The sequence below is a fragment of the Chiroxiphia lanceolata genome, chromosome 3 (genome assembly GCF_009829145.1).
Source record: "Chiroxiphia lanceolata isolate bChiLan1 chromosome 3, bChiLan1.pri, whole genome shotgun sequence".
In the NCBI taxonomy this organism is placed as follows: Eukaryota; Metazoa; Chordata; class Aves; order Passeriformes; family Pipridae; genus Chiroxiphia; species Chiroxiphia lanceolata.
Genome location: NC_045639.1, coordinates 65,949,144 through 65,972,084, shown reverse-complemented (window position 1 = coordinate 65,972,084; position 22,941 = coordinate 65,949,144). Strand labels below are relative to the sequence as shown.

The 22,941-nt window shown below is 39.1% G+C and overlaps 1 protein-coding gene across 7 annotated transcripts in view; it reads right to left on the bottom strand.

The window, feature by feature from the left end:
• Positions 1 to 22,941, bottom strand: part of FAM184A (family with sequence similarity 184 member A) — a 76,962-nt gene that overhangs the window by 35,757 nt on the left and 18,264 nt on the right. For all 7 annotated transcript variants that reach the window (XM_032684485.1, XM_032684481.1, XM_032684479.1 and 4 more), the window contains exons 2-6: positions 11,981 to 12,835; positions 7,674 to 7,809; positions 4,387 to 4,568; positions 3,567 to 3,764; positions 175 to 297 (exon numbers count right to left, since the gene is read on the bottom strand). In XM_032684485.1, the coding sequence (XP_032540376.1) occupies positions 175 to 297; positions 3,567 to 3,764; positions 4,387 to 4,568; positions 7,674 to 7,809; positions 11,981 to 12,835 (1,494 nt within the window). The remainder of the gene's footprint in view (positions 1 to 174; positions 298 to 3,566; positions 3,765 to 4,386; positions 4,569 to 7,673; positions 7,810 to 11,980; positions 12,836 to 22,941) is intronic.

The following is a 22,941-nucleotide window of genomic DNA, read 5'->3' as shown; positions in this document are numbered from 1 at the left end:
GTCAAATAATTCATCATCTTTGAAGAATACTCCACTTTAAACAGAAATAAGGCACTAAACAGACTGAACAGCATAGTCCTACCGCTGTCCTGGACTCTCAGCACAAGATCACTGTTGATGAAATGTGGTCTAGCACAAAGGACACACAGCTGAAACAATTAAGTTAACCCTTGCCTCCTGATTGGCAGAAGTCAGTTTTGTTGTCAGCTCTTCCTTCATGTTTTCCAACTGTTGTCGGAGCTGATTCTTGTCATCCTCCAAATGTAGTTTCTCCTTCTCAAACTGCTGCTCCAACTCCTTCAGAGATAAGAAGGATGGAAGAAATATTAAATACTTGCCATACAGTCATTGCAAAGTAGAGATGTCCCACATGAAAATGATTCTTACTGGCATAAATGTTCTTTATCTCAACCAAGAATCACCCTTTCCTTAAACTCATAAAATATGAATATTTATTTCCTTTTATGATGAATGTCTTAATTATCCCATTTATTTTATAATGTAACATCCTTTATTAATCACAAAATAGAGACAAACAGAACTTCCCTCTCAATTAATTATCAAAATCATTAAAACTATATTCACTTCCAGTTTTTCAATTTGAGTTGACAGAAGGTTTCACTTTTTATAAAATTACACTGATAATATGCATGTCCTTCAGCCTTTAGCCATCTATTTCCTACACATAACCCCCACAGAAAATAGTAAATCTTAAAATCCAGAATGAGCTCTGTGAAGTTTTTCAGGCTGTTATGATTAAAAAAAAAAAAAACAACCTACACTATATCTACAAAATTTACATAGAACCGAAAGAAATCAATAATTAGTTTTCAAGTTTAACTACATGGAAAGAATTAAGTAACACCTCTGTTTTCATTCAGTCTTTGTGGTGTAATAGCCAAATTCTGAAAGTAACTGTTGAATGAATTATATTTGTCTTACGTGAGCCTATGTTGTGTATATATATATATGTTAGAAACCTTTCTCTTTTTCAAGGAAAACTATAAATTTACACTTCAGCTTTATTAATATTCAGAATACATTTTCAGAAGAACAATTTCTTTCACAAAATTCTTTAAAGGAAATATGTTAAAATTAAGAACTTCATCACATATTTCAGTGGAATATACTATATAATTTATTATACCACAATGTTTTATTGATGAAAATTAAGGTTGCCAAGCAATGTGCTCCAGAGTCATGTCATACAGGACTTCAAGGTTTTCTGTGCAGCTATAGAGGTTCCTTAATTAACTCCTTCCTAGGGGCTCAGCTGTAATGCAAGGCTTAGCATTGATTCAGTGCCTCTGTGCAACCCTGGGCTCAGATTTCTGAGAAATCAGTAATACCTCAGAAAACAGCTATGAGAATATGTAGAACAGAGACAACCCGAAACAAAAAGTATAACTGCAGATATTGGTAAGATTGCAGACACAGGGGGAGAGAGAGAGAGCTCAAGTATTAAAGAAGAAAAAACAGCCCTAAAAAGATATAAAACTCTAGAGAAAACCGGGGAGCTGCATGACAGAATCACAGTGTTATCCAGCTGACTCAAGAAGCAAGAGATGCCGAGCCTTCCTCACCCAAAACCAGAGACTCTTCAAGTGTTTTGCGAGGGGTGTAAGCACATTAAGCCTATTAGCTTGTTAGTTATAGCACTATGTTAGGGTATGAGGTAGGTAATAAATAATGTCTGTGTAAACTGCTTGCACAATCTCTTCCTTCACAATGTAAGTTGGACAGAGTGACAAAACAGAAGGTTACACTGTCACTAACTCTGCTACACAATGTAACTCAACAAGTACCTGTTATTCTCACTGGTCCCAGATCAGTCTCCTTGTGGGACAAAGGGTCCTTGCTCAATGAAACTTGGATCAATTTATCTTGTTCATGCTGAAATCTGCTGTCTGTTAAATTCCACTAGTGCTATTTAGACCCTATTCTGATAACAGAATAAATAGTTCTTTAATGATACTTGTCAGTACAGCTGTGCAGTACTGCAAAATTATGAGCAACTCTTATTTTCCTAATCCTCTCGATGCCATTTTTACAGCTCATTTTATAGATGGAAGAATTGAAGCAAAAAGAAATATTTAAGCTATTTTTTGAGTCCTACTCTAATCCTGTAGAATTCTCTTCTGTTCTATTTTTTTCAGAACTTTGCAAACACCAGATGCATTTCCCAGGCTTCCAGTCCTAATAAATCTTCATGTCCTCTATCCCAAGGCTTCTGGTAACCATGCTTCTTCCTTATACTAAGTTCAATTCTTCTCTGCATTTAAGCTTGTTTTCTTCCTTGGATTACTCAAACACCACAACATGTGCTTAGTGAGAAAGGTTTGACAGAGGAGACAGTGAAATCTGATTAAGATTTAAGATCAATGAAATCTGATTAAGATTTACCCAGATCTCGATCCTAACATCATTTCATACTTAGTTTTCCTTTGTTAAAATAATTTCAGAGTTCTCACATTTACAGAAGTATTCCTTACTTCAACTAATTTAATTATTTAAGATATTTTATTATATCCTTTGTTTTATTCTCTACATTATTTTAGTAACAAACAAAACAAAAGAAAATAAAAAGAACCCCACATTGTACTGAAATAAAAGAAAAATATACCCAGAAACCCCTAAGAGACATTGTCTTAATAACAGGCATGTTTAAAGGTACAAAGAAAGTAAATTTGAAAGATCAGATACACATATATCTCGAAGAACAACTTCAATTACTGCGTAACACACAAAAAAAATTGGGATTTATCAAAAATAAAACTAAGAAGCAACACACTAGTAAAACAATTTACAAAAACAAACTCAACCTCAGTCTGAGATGCACAACACTAACTACAACTGTGTTGCTTGGTATGTTTCCTGTGAATACATCAGAGGAGCATAACAAAGCCTTGAATTAAACAATTAATCTTTATCCTGTATTTCCTGTGTAAGGCAAAATTTGTGTATAAGGCACAGACAATCAGATAAGGAAATAATTCACAAATGATCCTCTCATCCCGACAAAAAAAGGTCAATTTTGTGAAACAAAAAAAGGCCTTTTAGTTTCAGGATTCCAGTAAAAGAATCCTGTACAGTGAGCACAATTTTATGATGTAAGCTAGGAACTGCTGTTGTCATCTTCTGAGTACACATATAGCCAAGTCCTAATATAGTGCCATTTTGTCTTTCTGGACTGTTTGTGAAAATTCTCTATAAATGTTATAATAATATAATCTTTCATCTTCTTCAGAAGAACTGATCTTGATTGATATACCAACCCTTCTGAATATGGGTCACAAATGCCAGGAAGAAACAGCTACTATACTTGAACAGATAGTTGTCTAATTTGAAAACTTCTCTTCTGTATGCAGACAAATGACAATACAAGTGCTTTTTTTTTTTTCAAGACATTTGTTAGTTAAATGAAAGCTAAGCAGTTTCTTCAGAGAGACCCAGCAGACCTGTAGGTAATTCCAAATTAACCTGCCATAAAACAAAACCATGCAAGATTCAAACTGTGACATTTGACTTTTGTAATATGTTCGATTACTAAGAAAACACAAACCTACCATCTGCAGTTTCTTCTTATCCTTATTAGCATTACTGTGTGCAGCCTCAATTGCAGTATGGTGTTTCCATGCCAGCTCTTCTAAGGTCTTGGAGTGAGCCTCCTTTAACTGTGCTGCCTCTCCTTCCAATCTTGCTTGCAATTTTACCAGCTCCTTCTCATAATATTCACGTTGTGTTTCCCTTGCTTCATTTACTTTCTATAAAATACAGGAAAAAAAAAATCTATTAAGTAGTAAAAAAATTTGAACAGCAGAAAAGAAACCATAAAAATATTACTGATGAGATAAATCTACCAAAAATTAACTTCCATATAAAACAAACTAAGCAAACAAGAAGCACTGACTACATAATTCCATAACCAAAAAGGTAGTTTCAACAGATCCATGCAAAGCAATATATCCTTACTAAAAATCTACTTTTCCCTCTATTTAATCTGGGAAAACAGCAATCAGGTATCAAGCCTATAGAGAATTTCAGTACAGTACTTTCAAATATGTTCAGTGCATTTGCAGCAAATGGCTTTTAAAACCGTTCTTTAGCCCTTTCACGTTTGTCCTTCCTGAGACACTTTAGATACTAGGCATACACACACCAGGTCATAAATCAAATGAAATTGTTAAAAGATGTCCAAAGCAGTCTGAACCTCCCTCTAATCTCACTTTACACTCTACATTAGTCAATGTTGTTACATGAGACATACTTGAAATATACTGGTCCTAGTCCAGTCACGCCAAACAAAAATTAAAACATAATCTTTTTTTCCCCTGAGAATTCTATGTCTTTTGTTTTTATTCAGCTAAAGCCAATAAGCTGTTTAACCTTCTCCAATGCCAGAATTTGCTGCCTTTGTCGCTCATCCAGACTCTGTGTTTTGCTTTGTAATAAGTTTCTTTCCTCTTCCAGTTGGGACAATTTTTCCTTTAGTCTAGATTTTTCTGATTCCAAATCTCTGATTGTAACTTCTTGAGTCATTTGAGTAGCTTGAAGCATTCCAATGTGACCTAAAAACAAAACAGCTCTTTAAAACCTCACATCATTGGTTTCATGCAATTGAAGTGCACAGTCAAACTCCAGTGACAGTACAAATCTAGTGGAAGCTTGCATGTAGTATCTCCCTTGTCTTCACTGCAATACTTCTCTTCCTCTCCACTTCTGTCTTTTTTACTTTTACAAAATGTCCAACAACAGTAGAGTACTTGGTGCTGGGGCTCCTTTAGTTTCAATTTTCCTGGTTCAAAGTTGCATATTGACTCTCAAGGTAAAGCAGAAGTAGGCAACACTGTGAATACTGACAGTCTATCTGAAGAACTTACCCACCCTAAAACCACACGTTTTCACCCCATGAGAAGCTACACAATAGAAAGCAAAACACTGACATCTAAAGGTAAAAATATTATTGTTTTATCAAAACTCATAATTTAGCCAGCATGCTAGATACATAGCTTTAGCTCCTGTAAAACTTACAGAATGAATAATAATACTACTAATAAACTTTGTTTATTTTGGTATACGGGTATGACTAAAAGATGTAACAAAACTCATTCTCTCTATAGTAAAGTATTGCAGGTTAGAGGCTTGCTTTTTATTTTTATTTCTTTAGATATATTTTTAAAAAACAATCAACAAAAAAACCCCAACAACTTCAAACTAGACAATAGAATCATCTGTCCTTCACACAACCAGTGGAAAAAGGTTTATGACTTCAGAAACTTTTGTCCTTGTTCTTTTTGATGCATATTTGTATTATTGAAAATACTACCACTACATAACTGACTATAGCAGTGAAATTCCTGTTATTTTGGGAGAGGCTCTGGAGTGGATTGAAGACTATTTTGGAAAAGAGGATGCTTCTAGGTTTGTTCAACTGAAAGATGAGAGGTATTGTTTGCTCAGAATAATTTTTATTCCTTTTTTTAGTCACAACTCCTAGGTAAGACTTCTTTGTTTCCTCTCTCATTATTATAACCCTCAAAAATGACAGATTGAGTTTTAATAGCAGAGTATTGCTTTTAAATTTAAGTTACTAAGAAATAGCTAAGAAAGTGGACTGCGTGCTACTGTTTCTCATAAGACAAAATCACTGAGCCTCATGATTCATTTCTATCTGTGCTTAAAAGGAAGATGTGCCAAAAAAACCCCTGTTTTAGCCTTTGTTATCTGTGGACACTGATGTGAAGGGAGTAACAGTGGGATATATAATGAAATTTGAAAACTAAAAAAGCTTCAAAATTAATGGTATTTTCATAAAAAATGCACACCTTTACTTGTACTAAGCCCTGAAGAATTCTACGAATCATTTTGGTATTTTTGTTTGTAAAACTAAAAACTGAAGAGAAAAACTTAAGATAATGGGTATGCTTAATTTCTACAACATTTTGAAAAAAAAGAAAAAAAACTTGTTTCAAAAGTTCGGCCATTTAAGAAAGGTACTTTCAAACTCAGAATTTCAGAATGTAGCAAGGAGAGAAGAATTTTTAGTTTGCTGGGAAGTATGCCATGTATATTTTATTGTAAGCACACACACTGATCTAGAGCTTTTGTCCTAGCAATACCGTCACACAAGACAGGTTTCCCATTCCTCACGCTCTACACAAAAGGTATGAAATGCAGAAGTTCCAAGCTGGGAATCTCAGGATAAATGGAAGAAGAATGTATTAATTGTCCGAAATAGACTCAATACAGTGTTCTGAAATTGCAATATGATGAGTAAACACTCTGTATGGTAATTAAGTATGAGAATTCAGGCTCTTTGAAGCAGGATTTTTGACAGTGTGAGCTGAAAATCAGGGAGATGGCAGTGGGCCAGTGTCAGAAACCATTTTGAAACAGGCTGGAAGCCAATTACATTACATGGGGATGGCTTGGTGGCACCAATGTAAACAGGGATCCTGGTTCTTGTTGCACAGTGATGCACTGTAAAATAAAAGATGTACCACTGACAGTGCCACTGAGCTTGGCAACAGCACAGACATACAGGGATTTCTGGTAAAGCTAAAAGCCTCAGTGCCAGAGGAGACCAGGGCTGGACTCAATCACAGGCTAGCTGACTTGATGCCATTAGTAAAATGGAAAAACAGCCTGGATAGTTAAGTTTATTTCCACTTTATTTGGGGTGGCCTGGTGAACCGCTCACATGTTTCTGCCTAAGGAATGAAACAGTAACGGCTGAAAAGTGTATGAGAACAGGGGCTTTTTTCCCCCCAGCCGTCTCAGGCCATCAATTTTTCTATGAGTGCCTCACAAAACACCTTTTGGGGGGTCGGATTCCCATCTGAGATACTCAAGGAACAGGTGGCAAGCCTATTCCTTTCAGATGTTTGCATCCAGTAGAACCTTGCATTCTCAGGCCCCTGCTGGCCACTATATTGCTCAAATATGTAGCCTACACTATTCCTGAGCTTGTGCTAATTTGTATGGAAAACAATCAGGTATCACTACAACTGGCCTTGTTGAACAAGGCCAAAGATAAGCCAGGGCCTTTTTTTCAGCCCAAGACCCTACCTATCATATAGTTGACCAAGTTCAAGCTCTTGGGCCAATTCCCTACCACTCAGCAGTTCACTAGGGAGACATGGCCTAAGAGGGAAAACCTGCGCATGTACAGCCAGGTCTTAAACAATTTTTTATGCCTTTCCATATGCCAACAAACACAAAGGAGCAAAAAAAGAACAGCTATAGAGAAAACCTTAAGAGATTTATTATCCGATAAGTATTCTGACAGTGGGTAAAAAGCAAAGTCCCACAGTGTCAGCAAAAAGAAAAGACAACTAAAAAAGATGGAGGAGCCGGAAGCATGTTTCAGTGACTATGCGGAGGACAGACACACAGCATAAGCATTCTGCACAAATGCAGTTCCAAGGCCTGGAAGATATGTACACGCCATTCAAGTAGAACACCTGGAGAAATAAGTACACAAAATAAGAGTCTTAAGTACAATGCATGCGATATCAAAAAAGTTAAAAGAATACCAAAACTTGTCACAAATTTCTATGGAAAGCATTAAACAGTCTTCAGAAACTCTAAACCTGCACAACGCTGACAGAAAAAGGAAAGGTTAGAATAAAAGGATGAAGTTCATTTCCAGATTAAGTTACTGACATACATACTGGCTTTGAGAACAAGATCAGTGGCCTGCTGCTGTAAGCGCTCTCTAGCAGCTGCGAGCTCGCTTTCCACTTCTTTGTGTTTGCTTAACAATGACATCTCCTCCTCCTTCACATCATCTAGCTGTTTTTGAAGAACCTAGAGGAAACACACAATACCTGTTATCATCATGTAAATTTAAATGAGCATTAGGTTAAAAGGCACAGAAAAGACCTTTCAGCAAACAAGTTTTCTTCATACAAAAGCTGAAATAGTGTAATATTACTGCCATATCGATTTTGTGTTATATGTAATACTTTAAAAATATTTTTTGAAAAACAAGATAGTGGATATATGGCATGGCAATAATGCATAACAGAAACATGATAATATTCAAAATATATGAAAACATATAAACTGTAAAATGGTCCACAGAGTTTGGGGGCCAACTTTGGAAACCTGGTTTCTAATATGTGAGAGTTCTTCACATTAAAAAATACATCATATATTCACAGCAGTTTACAGTGTCCTTCACTGCAACTCTGAGCTTCTAGTACTGACTCAGATTTAAGCTGCACGTGGAGACATATAAATGAGAGCTGGGCATTTACTTAAATCAAATGTTCCTCAGAGGTCGGTATTGGGACCAGCACTTTTTAGCACCTTTCTTGGCAACATGGACAGCGGGATTTTGTGCACCCTCAGCAAGTTCGCTGATGACACCAAGCTGTGCGGTGTGCGGTCAGTGTGCTGGAGGGAAGGAATGACACCCGGAGAGACCTTGACATGTGGGTCTGTGTGAACCTCACAAAACTCAACAAGACCAAGTGCAGAGTGCTGCACCTGGGTCAGAGCAATCCCAAGCACAAATACAGGCTGGGTGGAAAATGCATCGAGATTAGCCCCAAGGAGAAGGACGTGGGGACGAAGAGCTCAATATGACTCGGCAATGTGCACTCACAGCCCAGAAAGCCAACTGTATCCTGGGCTGCATCAAAAGGAGTGTGGCCAGCAGATCAAGGGAAGTGAATCTGCCATTCTACTCTGCTCTTGTTAGACCCCACCTGCAGTACTGCGTGTCCAGGTGTGGGGCCCCCAACACAGGAAAGACAAGGACCTGTTGGAACAACTCCAGAGGAATACACTCAGTGGTCACAGGGCTGGTACACTTCTATGAAGACAGGCTGAGACAGCTGGGAATGTTCACCCTGGAGAAGGTAAGGCTCTGGGTGGGGGCCTTCAAGAAGCCTTCCAGTACCTAAAGGGGGACTAAAAGAGACTCAGAGAAGGACTTTTCACAAGGGCATGTAGTGACAGGACAAGGGGGAATGGCCTTGGCTGAAGGAGGATAGGTTTAGACTAGATATTAGGAAGAAATGCTTTCTTTCCTGTGAGGGTGGTGAAGCATTTGAAAAGATTGCCCAGAGAGGTTGTGAACTCTCCATCCCTGGAGGCGTTCAAGACCAGCCTGGATGGGGCTCTAAGTAAGCTGGTCTAGCGCAAGGTGTCCCTGCGGATGGCAGTGGAGCTGGAGCTAGATGATCTTTACTGTCCCTTTCAACACAAACTATTCTATGGTTCTGTGATTCTAAACTTCAAATATGCTGTTCACAACAGCATATCTTGGATAGCATGATGATGTGTTCTCAGCCATGGAGGAAGGAAAAGAAAATCCTGTTCTGTTTTAAAAGGAAATACAGATTTCTTATCATTCAAGTTACTGAAATAGTAAAGGGTCATTTCAGAAACTAAAGCAGAAAAGAGAACTGGGAAAAACACTGTACAGGACAGTAATGAAACATAGACACTAGATGATGCTTTTGATCATCTCAACCACAGTGACCAGAGTAGGACCTGACTTTAAAATCTGCTACCAATACTCTACCAGACTCTTCCTCTTGCAGGAATGATCAACATACATTGGGTTTCCTCTTCATTGCAGCTTGCCAGAAACCTGCTTTATCAATGTAGTCAACTGAAGGGCAAGAGTTCTGCTTCGTTAACTGAACAGAGTTGGAAATGAACTCTTGGCAGGCCCCCTGGGAAACTGGAAAAACGTATTCTGAATGTAACATCTGATAAAGGCAGCAGTCTTCCTTCACTATGTTGTGTAGCCTTTACACAAGATGGAAGGACAGTCCAAAAGATGGGCTGGAATTAGACAGTAAATGAGAAAAGCTCATGGCCCATCTTAGCTCTAACCAATGATGCTTCCAAAATTACTATGACCATCACATTTAAGGTTTTGTAAGTTGAGAGTAACTATAAATCCAAGACAAGATGCTCAAGCTTACCCACAGAAAATGCTGTTCCTCAAACCTCAGCCCCGTTACCAAAAAAATGAGCAGAATTTCAGAATCTTTTTATTCAAGTCCAGCATACCCAGTCCTATTTGTTGCTGACCAAAAAAATCCCCAGTCTTTGTATTTCTGGGATGTCTTGTCTCTCTTTAGGGATAAGAAACTTTAGTTTCCAAATGTACTTGGCTAGTGTGGCAGGGTTTTGTTAGCCTAGGGGGTGCTGCAGCAGTGGCTCTTATGAGAAGCTGCTAGAAGCGTCCCATGTGTCTGACAGAGCCAATGGCAGCCAGCTCCAAGACAGACCCACCACTAGTCAAGGCCGAGCCCACCAGTGACAGTAGGAGCACCTCTGAGATAACAGATTTAAAAAAAAGAAAGTGTTACTGAGCAAAAGCAATCACAGCCAGAGAAGCGAGGAGTGAAAGTATGTGAGAGCAACAGCCCTGCAGACCCTGAGGTCAGTGAAGAAGGAGAGGGAGAAGGTGCTCCAGGTGCTGGAGTAGAGATTCCCCTGCAGCCTGTGATGAATACCATGGTGAGGCAGGTTGTCCTGCTGCAGCCCATGAAGGACTCCATGCCAAGGCAGGTGCCCAAAGGAGGCTGTGACCCTGTGGAAAGTTCACACTGGAGTAGTTTCCTGGCAGGACTTGTGACCCTGTGGGGGACCCATATTGGAGCAGTCTGCTCCTGAAGGACTGCACCCCATGGAAGGGATCCACACTGGAACAGTTTGTGAAGAACTGCAGTTCATGGGAAGGACTCACGTCGGAGAAGTTGGTGGAAGACTGTCTCCCATGGGAGGGACCCCATGTAGAGTAGGGGAAAAGTGTGAGGAGTCCTCCCCCTGAGGAAGAGGAAGCAGCAGAGAAACGTGTGATGAACTGACTACAACCCCCCTTCACCATCCTTCTGTGCAGCTGGAGGGGGAGGAGACAGAGAACTGGGAATAAAGTTAAGCCCAGGAAGGATGAAGGGGTGGGAAGAAAGTGCTTTTAAGATTTAGTTTTACTTCTCATTATCCTACTCCGATTTGATTTCCTTTTCCCCAGCCTGAGTCTGTTTTGCTCTTGACGGTAACTGGTGAGTGATTTCTCCCTATTCTTATCTTGACCCATGAGCCTTCCATTATATTCTCTCTTCCCTGCCTTGAGGAGGGGAGTGATAGAACAGCTTTGGTGGGCACTTGGCATCCAGCCAGGGTCAACCCAACACACTAAATAAAATTGTGTTGGAGTTTAACTGAGTAAGCAGCTAAGTATGACACTGTTGCTTGCTCACTACCCCCAAAGTAGGATGGGAGAGAGAATCGGAAGGGTAAATGTGAAAAACTTGTGGGTTGGGATAAAGACAGTTTAATAAATAAAAGCCACACTCACACAAGCAAAGCAAAACAAGGAAATTCATTTGCCACTTTCCATGGGCAGAGAGGTGTTCAGGCATCCTCAGGAAAGCAGGGCTCCATCACACATAATAGTGACTTGGGAAGGCAAACACTATCACTTTGAACATCCTCCCCCTTCCTTCCCTCACATGGCACCATAGAGTACCACGGAGTACCCCTGTGGTCAGCTGGATTCAGCTGTCCTGACTGTGTCCCCTCCCAAGTCCTTGTGCACCCCCAGCCTCCTTGCTGGTGAGGTGGGTTAAGAGGCAGAAAAGGCCTTGACTCTGTGTAAGCACTGTTCAGAGATAACTAAAATATCCTTGTTACCAACACTGTTTCCAGCACAAATCAAAGACATGGCATCCTACAAACTGCTATGGAGAAAATTAACTCTACCCCAGCCAAAACCAGTAACATATTGAAAATGTGTGCAGTATTTCAGCTACTGCTTGTGAAAACATTGTTAATTAAACAATTAAGTTTAAAATAGAAATAAATGCAAAAATTTAGAATACGATAAGCAAGTATGAGTGACATAAAATTAAGTTTACATACTCCCATTACCTCAACCTACCAGCCTCATGTAAAGATAGAATAAATAGGAAAAGAAAGTTCACAACCTTGGGAATAGCACCATCAGTCTCACCTGAACATTGTTTTCTGCTGTACCAAGAGCCACCTGAAGTTTTTGGCATTTTTCCCTTAGACTGGCAGCTTCATCCTGGACCATTTGCAATTCAGTTTTAAGCTTTCCCAGATTCTTCCGTAACATACTTTCCTGGTTTTGAAATTCTTTTCTCAGCTCCACTTCTTTTTCTTTGCAAGCATGTAGACTTTCTGCTGTAAAAAGCTGTGATCTTTTCAAAGAGTCAAGTTCATGTTCATAGAAGGACTGTGCTTTGCTGAGTTTGCCTTCATAGTCCTCAATGAGTTTTTTTCTTTCCAGCCTTAACTCTTCAACTTTATTGTTTAAGTCTTCCAGCTCCAGTCTATGCAATTCCTCTAGTTTTTCTTGCCCCTTACTTAAGGTAGCGTTCTGACTCTGATGAGTCTTGAGAAGTTCTTGAATCTCCAGCCTGTGGGCAGCTTTTAAGTCTTCCAGGGCTGTACGTTTGTCCTTCTCATACTGCACTTGCAACTGTATGAAACTTCGTAGCCTTTCCTCAAATTTCTTTCTGATCTCTTCTACTTCCCTTGACATGGTCACTACACGTTGGACATGCTGAGCTTCTGCACAAAGCTGCATATCTTCAACTCTATCCTTATATGCTTCAAATTCTGTCAAGGCCTGATGTTTCATCTTTTTATGATCTTCTAGTGACTCTTCCAAAACCTGAATCTTTCTCTTGAGATCCATTTCTTCTGCCACTTTACTTTTATACTGCAAGATCTTCTCTCTGGTCTCCGCAAGAATTTGTTGAATTTCTTCTTCATGAGCATCTTTAAGGGCTTGGATAGCTGCTTCGTGTTCATCATTTTTAGTGTTCAAAGCATATATTACCTGCAAACATGAAATACTATATTAGAGAAAAGGTATTCTGGTTACCTGCTAAATCCTAAGAAAAAAACATGTAAGCACTCTGAAAATTACTTTGACAATCTGGCTTGTTTTCATCATACAAATAAAACACCAAAAGTTATTACACTGTAAAAACACTGTATTAGTCAGATATTCTTACACATCTTGTAGAACAGTTTTTCTATACTCTTTGGACCTATAATTTTCCTGATGAAAGTTTCATGTTGCTGCTGTAAATACTACTAAAAGCACAGTCAACAAATTTTAAAACCCTCCCAAATTTTTTAAAATAATTAAAAGCATAGCCTAAAAAATAATTTGAACAGAGGTCTTCTGTTGGAGAATAACACATGCAGCATATATAACAACAAGAAATTAAACTGGAACAAAAACCAAATCTGAAATCCCTCCTTTCCAAATGCTAACCATTCTTAAATATTTCATTTCAGAACATCAAATAGCATCTAAAAAGCAAACACTAGTTGTTTTGGTTTGTAAGCTTGATGGTTGCCCGCACACAATTTCACTTTTGACAGCTTATCTAGTAAGCAGCAGGTATATGTGGATCTCCTAAGGTCTAAGGTCACTCGCTACAGAATTCAACAACAAAGTAAGTCAGCTGAACAGAAAAGGTCAGGGCAGAGCAGGCAACAATCTAGGGAGCCCAGGGAGTAAAGCAGTTCAAGAGGGCTGTGAAAACAGTAAAGCCACTGACTTTCAGCGGAAGTTTTAAGATAACCAGATATATCCTATGGGATGTTTCAATTGCACTACAACACAGTAGGTCATCATCTTGGTTTTTAACTAGGAAGTATGGGTAAGTATGTGGGTATGTGTGTGTACATGTCAGTGAATGAAGTATTCATGCAATAGGTTGTGTTAACACAATCTTTTGTGCTTCAAGAACTCCAGCAAATACCCCCGCCCTTCCCAGATATCTTACTGGCAGAAGAGCTATGATAAATAGCTTAGTAGTTTAATAAATAAAACAAAAGCTACACATATCTGGGGGAAAAAAAAAGTCTTCTGACTGGTATATATTGTATATCTTAAAAATTAACAAGAAGCAACAAAAATGGACAACAAAGAAGCAGCAGGGGATTTTTTTTTTCCCATGAGGACAGAACCTAGGCCAGTCCTCCATTGGCATTCAACCAGGCAACAGAGGAAGATGGTGCTGACTTGCCCTCAGGGCTGGGAAATGTGAAGAAGGCTCAGAATTGCTCTCCTGGCTCCAAGCACAAAGCCTCTATGTTCCACCTAGAGAAGGTATTTACAGTCCAGTGTTCAGAGAACCTACAAAGCTCAAGAGAGTTCTCATAAGTGGAAAAGCAGATTCAAGATTTTGGCCATGTAATATAACGTGCTCTGTTTTCTGGTGGTATTTTTCTTTGGTTGGTTTTTGTTTGTTTTAGCAAAAGTCCAGACACTGTATTCTAAATTTTATGCCTGAAACAACAAACATTCCCCATTCTGTTGTCTGTGACACAGAAAGCTAAAAGGACAGGCTTTAGATTAAAATAGAAAAATAGAAAATATAAAAAGAAAAAAGTTCTGAAACACTATCAGATGTAATGAAAAAGCTAAATAACCTCACTCAACTTTACATACCAAGGAAATAACTTAGAAATATCAAAAAAGGACACTTTCACTTATTCTAATTCAACTTTTCTAACATTTGTACAATGCTATTAACACAGGAAAAAACATAGGTTTTCCATAGCTTTGGTAATGGTTCTTAATAATGCTTATATCTCTGCAGTCAGCAAGCAGACTTTTGGCTTTCTTCCTCCCCAGAAAAAAAAACAAAACCAAAAAAAACTCCTACTGTGAAGGAGCTTCACAGTTCAGACACTCAAAAACTCCACCAATGAATTGCAAAAAATGACAACAAAATCACGTGCAATTCCATTAGGAAAATCACAACTATCACTGCAATGTCCTTCACCCAAGGTTTCAACCTTTTATGTTCTCATTGTCTTTGGTGATGCCAACAGTACCTTCTAATCACAAAGCCTTCTCCTCCCTCCTGTCATCAACACACAGTCTCAGCTCTTGGACCTAACACTCCATTCGGGGTTTTTTTTGGTAAACGTACATACACTATCTTGCACGAATAGGCCTTAGTTTTGGTTAGAGAAGCCGGACAATGTAGTTTAAAAGGTACTATAAAAAAGAAATTTCACACTTAAGATCAGGATATTATAATAAGCATTTGCAGAACACTAGGTCAAATCCCGTACTCAAAACAACCCTTGACTCCTGTCCTTGTGCATAGAAGTGCCATAATGTTCTTCACTTCAGGCAGTGTCTCACGTTATGCAGCGCTGTGATCCGCAGAAAGTGTAAATCAAAGTATTTTCAAGGGTATTATGATTTAACGGTGCGAACTTCAGTGAAAATCCCAAGTAAAAAATAAGTATATAAGCAATTCCAGATTCAGAAGTATCTTTAAATTTTCGACCTTGACTTGCTCCCCACAAAAAGCACTGAACATCGACAAATTCAATATGCACCACTCATTCCCTAAATGAAGGACATGAGCATCTTATGGAACATGGAAAAATAAAATAAAATGCATGCAACTGAACGTTGTGTCATAATATATGTTACATAGCAGCCTGAATTCCAACTCTATGAAATTACTATAAATCTCAGTATTTTTAAAGAAATTGAATAGCTCTATCAGATTTTATCTTTGAGAATTTGATGGACTTGATGTATTAGTATAGGAACACAGGAAAGAAGGTCTGTACTAACTTAAGCAAAAGCAACCCAACAGCATTTCAATGAAATGAAAGCAGAAATTGAAATACCTTGGAACGAATTAATACATTTAAAGTTGCAGCTAAAATAAATAGGTCCTTCTCAAGCAAATTTCTAAAAATTGAAAAGCAGTTAAAAGGTTGCAAACATTGAAGGTAGGTAGATAAAACAAGTTTTGCACACTCTTTAAATCAGAGGATGAACCACTTGCTAAGCATGCTTGTTAATACTTTTTAAAATGCTTTAAAAAATACTAGCAGCTTTTTCAGTACAAATGCATAGTACTAAGAAGTGTAAACTGCTCATTTGAGTAATTCATATTTTGCCAGCTTCACTCTAAATGCATATACACATAGTAATTCCTATCAAATGACAGAAAAAGAAATAATTGTGCTTTGCTGTATTTTCAGTCAGCATATCATTTCAGAGGTACAGACAGAACCATACTCTCTCCAAGGATACCAAGACTGCTAGCTAAGGTCTTAATACTCTTTATAGAAAACAGTAACAATAATTAACTATTAATAAGAATCTACTGAAATACTATGTGCCTTGGCCTGAAGAACTACAACAGAATTAGTAACAATAACAGTAATAACCTCGTTTATGCCAATAATTATTGAAGTGTTTAGTCATAGTCGTTGTAGTAAGGTGAAGTAAGTCAGTCACTGCATCAGCTCTGGTGCATTGAACTACATGGAATACAAACAAAAATACCTGTTCCACACTGTGGCTGAAAGATGAAAGTTTGACTATTTGGCTGAGAAATATTTTTTACTCCAAACCAGATGTTATGATTTGGAGAGATGACCACCTCTTGCATAGTCAGCTGCACTTTGGTCATCTGCTCCTGCCAGCAATTTAGTTACAAGGGAATGTTTTTCTAATTAAAAATGTGTAATTCAACTTAATACTAGCACTGAGTGCCAAGTATATTTGGCAGCACTGAAAACCATATTTTACGATTCCATGAAAATATCTCCAAAAATGTGTCATTCATCATCTCTAATTTTACATGAAAAAAAGAGCTGATACCTGTGAGAAAAAACCATCACTACGCATCTTACACAAACACCAACCTTACGGCTCTGCTAAACCTTCATTTTAGACTTAACATGTGGGTCTCTGGGTAAGAGTGCTGTTCAGTCTCATTCAGGTAAAGTGTGTTCCCAATGCTGCTGCCTGAAACACTAGTCTGAAACACCAGAGCCTCTGGAGACATCCCAAGATTTTGCTGATGCTGCCAGCCTAATTGAATGAACCACACGAGCACAGTGCCAACAAGGAATTGCTTGTGCATAACCTGTTAATGATTTGGAAGACATGGACCAATGAGTCTGACCAATCTTTGCTGTCTGGGGATAAACAAGAATTGCTACACACAGAAACTAGTAAAATATACTGGGAAACAGTAAAAAGTGCAGCAGAATGCAAACAGAAGAGTCCAGTCTACAAAATTAACAAGAAACATTAAAAAAAAAATACTGGCATTATCATGAATTAATTTTATGTAGAAATGAGATACGACAGTCCAGAATGATCATAGTCTTTTTGTTACAAGGGGTATTGCATTAATTTTCCCCTTTTTCTTCCCATCGACCAAATAATGCCAAGTAATGAGAAGTACGTTATATTTAAGCATTTAAGATTTATATATTATGACCAAAGGGTCGATTTAAGACAAAATAAATAAAATAACCAATTTAATGCCCAGAAAAAGTTTGTTTTACTGGACAAATTTCTTCTCCTTAGTACATTATAAAAATATAGTAATACAGGAAATACTTCAAAGCTACTTAAAACAGTCTTTCAGAAAAGCTGACCACAATCACAAAGCACATTCTTACAAATGGATTACTACATACAAAGTAAACAGGCAATTATAATATGTGTACAAAAAAAAATCCAAATCCCAAAACCTCTGTATGTCCATCTTTCTTTTTTTTTCCCCCTCTTTTTTCCCCATTTTTTTTGTTCCAATTAAAAAAAAAATCCCTTTATCTGGAAAGATCTTTTGTTATCTCATGGAAAATACTGCAAATAAAAGATGCTTTGTCAATCCAGATCTCTGTGTTGCTGATAACACAAACAGAAACAAGCCTAGAACTTTAGCCCAGGATTGTTTAGACACCACAGAAAAGGCAGAAGGAAGGCCCTTGTTCATCAGCTATGTGGTTCACTGCAAGTCTTCCTAAATAATGGGGCCAGTGCATCAGGGGCACAGCACCATGAACAGGGACAACACAAATATGGTCTGCAGCTGTAGTGTCCCCTGCCAATAGCATCTCCCCCAAAAAGACGGCCTAACTATACTGGTCTTCCTTTGAGACGAAACACAGAAGGCATGAACTTGAATTTTTTTTCCCTAAAACCCACACTTTCACAGAAAATTTATTATTAAAATATCCTTTATGCTATTCAACAGCCTTCATGTGTTAGCCCAATTTATGACTAAGTAAAATTTAGTACTTTATTTATTCCTTTAGAAATTCTGAAAACATACTGGATTATTTTTATTACAGCAACTAGCTCTCCAAATTAATCTCTAATGACTTCTGTTTAAAACTATTTACTTAGAGAACGATACCATGAAGCTCAGCATTAATTCCAGGCATTGAACATTTACAGATATCCACTTCTACCTAACCTCCAACCTTTGAATGAAAACAAATGACAATCATTTTTCATTTTCACACTTATTGCTAAAGATTTACACTTAACTTTCTAACTAAGAGAAATCTTGGTATGTCAGAGAACATGCACTGGTCACTAACGTCTACACTGATAATAAAACACAGGAGAAAAATCTATTTTATATTTTCAGGTTTCCTGATGTTTAATACCATATACATAAGGCATAAAGCCTCACAGGGGCACATACAGCTAAAGATGCTTTCTTCATGCTCCTAAATACGTGCTCCTCAAGTACCTGTATCTGATGCACTAATAACCCATTTTTACTTTCAGAACTGCTCAGTACATACCAGTATCACATTTAACTACTCGATTTACAATCCTTTCCGTGTTTTGTTTGTGTGTGTATGGCCCACACTGAAATATTAACTCTTTTAATTATTGTCTAGAAATCCCACTGTTTTAAAAGATTCACTTGCATTTACTGCCCAGCATATTTATAAATTATTACAGGGCCTGTACCTTAAAATTTAATTACCAGAAAAAGGCATGCCACATTCCAATTACTTGTGGGGTAGGAGATCTCCTCACCTGAAGAAGAGATGCAGAGCACGCCTCAGCACAGGGACAGTGGTTAGTGTGGTCAATTCGGTCATTCCCTGCAGCATTTTTTCTTTCTCCTAGAGTTGTACCAGACAGCAAATGAGAGGCCTATCTTGGAAACATGCACTTTGTCCTAATCCAGGAATAGGGATAACCTTTATCAAGCCAAGCAGGTAATAGAAATCAAAAGCATGCTGGTAGGTAAACCTACAGCTGCAGAACACTCTGTAATCAGATTCAACAACAGGAGCGCATTACTTGCACCTCTTTTTATAGCCCAACACACTGAGCAATAACATGGTGTTCACAAGTTCAGAAGATGTGCAGTCTGCTGCCAGAGTCAAGAGTGGTTTAAACCTCAGGTCTCAGGGCCAGGACACAACAACATGCAATCTTCCAAATGATTTTAGCAATCACTAGTGAACCAAGAAGGAGTTCACCCATTACAAGGGGTCAAGTGGGCAATCGGGCTATGTTGCTCCTTCTGCTCTAGCAGCTGAGTGTTTCCAAGACTGGGTCTCACCAGTGAAATACTACCTTAGGGGGACAAAAAGGGATTTGACAGAGGCATTAGCACAGATATGAGGCTGACAGAAAGAGACACTTGGGGGCAACTCCATTCGGCAAAGCAAGCGAGGTCTTTGACTGGATACAGGGTGACCACTGGAGAACAGCTGGTATCCTGATATGGGTAGTAGAAAATTCTTATATGGCTATCTTGGATGTGCAGAAAATGGACAAGTGGGGTATTTTCCTCACACCAAAAAATTATAGTGCAGCAAAGGAATTTCTTAACTCTACTCAGTTTTCTGAGGAAGAAAAAAGGGCAGATATCCCTTACAAATATTTATCAAAATAAAACAAAAAACAGAAACCCTTAGATCTAGCCTTTCTCCCATCCAAAAAACAAGACAGTAATTATGGAAAGCATATAATGTTTGATGGAAGGGAAAACGAGTGTATTGGGTTTCTGTGGCCAGGTTTTGGTAGCAGGGTGGGAGGAAGAGGGGAGTGAGAGGGGGCTACAGGGGTGGCTTCTGCAAGATGTTGCTAGAAGCTTCCCCCATGTCCAGTAGAGTTAATGCCAGCCGGCTCCAGGACAGACCTGCTGCTAGCCAAGGCTGAGACAACCAGGAATGGTAAGAATGCCTCTGTGATAACATATTTAAGAAGGAAAAAAATGTTACTGTGCAAATGAAAATTGCAGCCAAAGAAGAGCGGAGTGAGAACATGTGAACAACTATGCAGACACCAAGATCAGTGGAGAAGGAGGGGCAGGAGGTGCTCCAGGTGCCACCGCTGAGGTTCCCCTACAGCCTGTGGTGCAGACCATGGTGGAGCAGCTGTGCCCCTGCAGCCCATGGAGGAACACAAGAGTGCAGAAATTCACCTGCAGCCCATGGAGGAGCCCACACTGGAGTGGGTGGATGCCCAAAAGAGGCTGTGACCCAATGGGAGGCCCATGCTGGAACAGGGTCCTGGCAGGCACCTGCAGACCAGTGGAGAGAGGAGCCCACACTGGAGCAAGTTTTCCTGGTAGAACTTGTGACGTGTGGGGGAGCCACACTAGAGCAGCCTGTGCCTGAAGGACTGTACCCTGTGGAAAAGTGACCCATGTTGCAGCAGTTTGTGAAGACTGTTGTCTGTGGGATGGACTCACATCTGAGAGGTTCATGAAGGGCTGTCTCCTGTGGGAGGGATCCCACGGGGAGCAGGGGAAGGACTCCTCTCCTTGAGCAGCAACAGAAACAAGTGACTGTAACCCCCATTCTCCATCTCCCCGTGTCTCTGTGGGAAGGAAGTAGAACTTGGAAGGAAGTGGGGGAAGATGTTTTTAAGATTTTACTTCTCGCTATCCTGCTCTGATTCTGCTAGTAACAAATTTAATTAATATCCCCACTTTGAATTTGTTTTGCTCATGACAGTGGTTGGTGAGTGATCTCTCCCTGTCCTTATCTCAACTCATGAACCCTTAGTTATATTTTCTCTCCTCTGTCCAGTTGCAGAGGGGAGTGAGAGAGAGGCTTTAGTAGGTACCTGGCATCCAGCCAGGGTCAACCCACTACGAAGAGGAAAACTTACTTAGAATCATAGAATCAGCTGCGTTGGAAGGGACCTCTGAGATCATCAAGTCCAACCCTTGATCCACTACTGCTGTGGTTACTAGACCATGGCACTAAGTGCCACATCCAGTCTCTTTTTAAAAATCTCCAGGGACAGAGAATCCACTACTTTCCTGGGCAGCCCATTCCAATATCTTATCACCCTCTCTGTAATGAAATTCTTTCTAATATCTAACCTAAACCTCCCCTGGCACAACTTCATGCCCTCTTGTCTTGCTGATAGTTGCCTGGGAAAAGAGACCAACCCCCACCTGGCTACAGCCTCCTTTCAGGTAGTTGTTGAGAGTGATGAGGTCTCCCCTGAGCCTCCTCTTCTCCAGGCTGAACAGCCCCAGCTCCCTCAGCCTCTCCTCATAGGACTTGTGCTTGAGTCCCTTCACCAGCCTAGTTGCTCTCCTCTGGACCTGGTCCAGGACCTCAATGTCCTTCCGGAACTGAGGGACCCAGAACTGGACACAGTACTGCAGGTGTGGCCTCACCAGCACTGAGTACAGGGGAAGAATCACAAATTGCATATTACTTGACAATATGCAATTTGGATTTTGGAGAACACGTGAAGTTGTTATTCCTACTAAGTCTAGAAGACAGAAGAGCAGAAAAAATGAGAATGGTAGATACAACATCTTAGATATAGCACGCAGACCCTATATACTAAAAGCTAATTTGATTTTCAGGATGTTCATAGTAAAGTTACTTAAAAAACCAAACAAATAACTTAAACATTGATGAAATACAAGTTCACTTCATAAAGGTTTTTTAAATAATCATGACCCGGCTAAGGCATGACAGACAGATACAATGCTGCACCATCCAAATCAAGAAGAATTTCTTCACTGAAAGGTTGTCAAACATTAGAATGGGCTGCCCAGGGAAGTGGTGGAGTCATCATCCCTGGAAGTGTTCAAGAAGCAACTGGATATGGCACTTAGTACTGTGTTCTAGGTATTCAATCAAACGGTGGACTTAAATGATCTTGGAGATCTTTCCCAACCTTAACGATTCTGTGACTCTATGAAATGCAATACAACCGCTGGAATACCTTCAGCTGAGGAAAAAACTCAGGTGCAAAACAAGCAGAAGTGATATCACAAACAAGAAATGGGAAGAGCTATATCAAGATAATAGCATAGGACTATGAGATATAAGTTGGATATTCAGTTGAATAACACTAGACATTACTTCTAGTCAGTGGCTAAGATGCCTGATAAAGAATGCTGCAGATGGACAGGCTACTGGCCAGATTCAGTTTAACTGATTTTGAGAAGTAAAACATCCAAGAATTATCGGCACAAGCTTGAACCAAAATAGTTTTTCCAGAAGGAAAAAGTAGACTTGAAGACTTTGACAGAAAGACAAGAAGCAGCTGGATACAAGTAAAGTGCACCCCTTTGCTATAAACCAAATTAGGGGAGACATCACCCCTAGTGCTTTGTATGACCTGGCACTTAATCCCCCGCTTGGCTACTACACAACATCTATTTCTGAGAGAAATGCTCAGCTGTTCCACACTGGCATTGCTGGCTTTAATGGAGTTACATAAATTTACAGAGTTCAGCAGTCCAATTCCATACATTCATACTGCGCTGTTCTCAAATAGAGTTACTTCTAAGCAATATATTACCTGCATGACTAAGATATTTAGTTTTATTAACTGCATATAAATTTGCTTTCTGTGCCAAAGCATAAAACCAACTTGCAGAGTAAGTCAAAACAGAGTTTAATCTAAGTTTCAATCTGATCATGACATCAAAAATATTTTCATGATGACAGATTTCAATACAACCCAAGGAAAGACTCTTATGAAAGAGCAAAAAAGTGTTTAGAAAAAGCTTCAAAAGTTAGTCAGAATGGAAGCAAATACCAGCAGAAAATAGTTTAAATGCTTCGTAATGGTTCCTTGAAAATCAGCACTTATTTTCAATTTGGCCAATATCCGTAAGTCAAGCTAAGTGGCTCTAAACC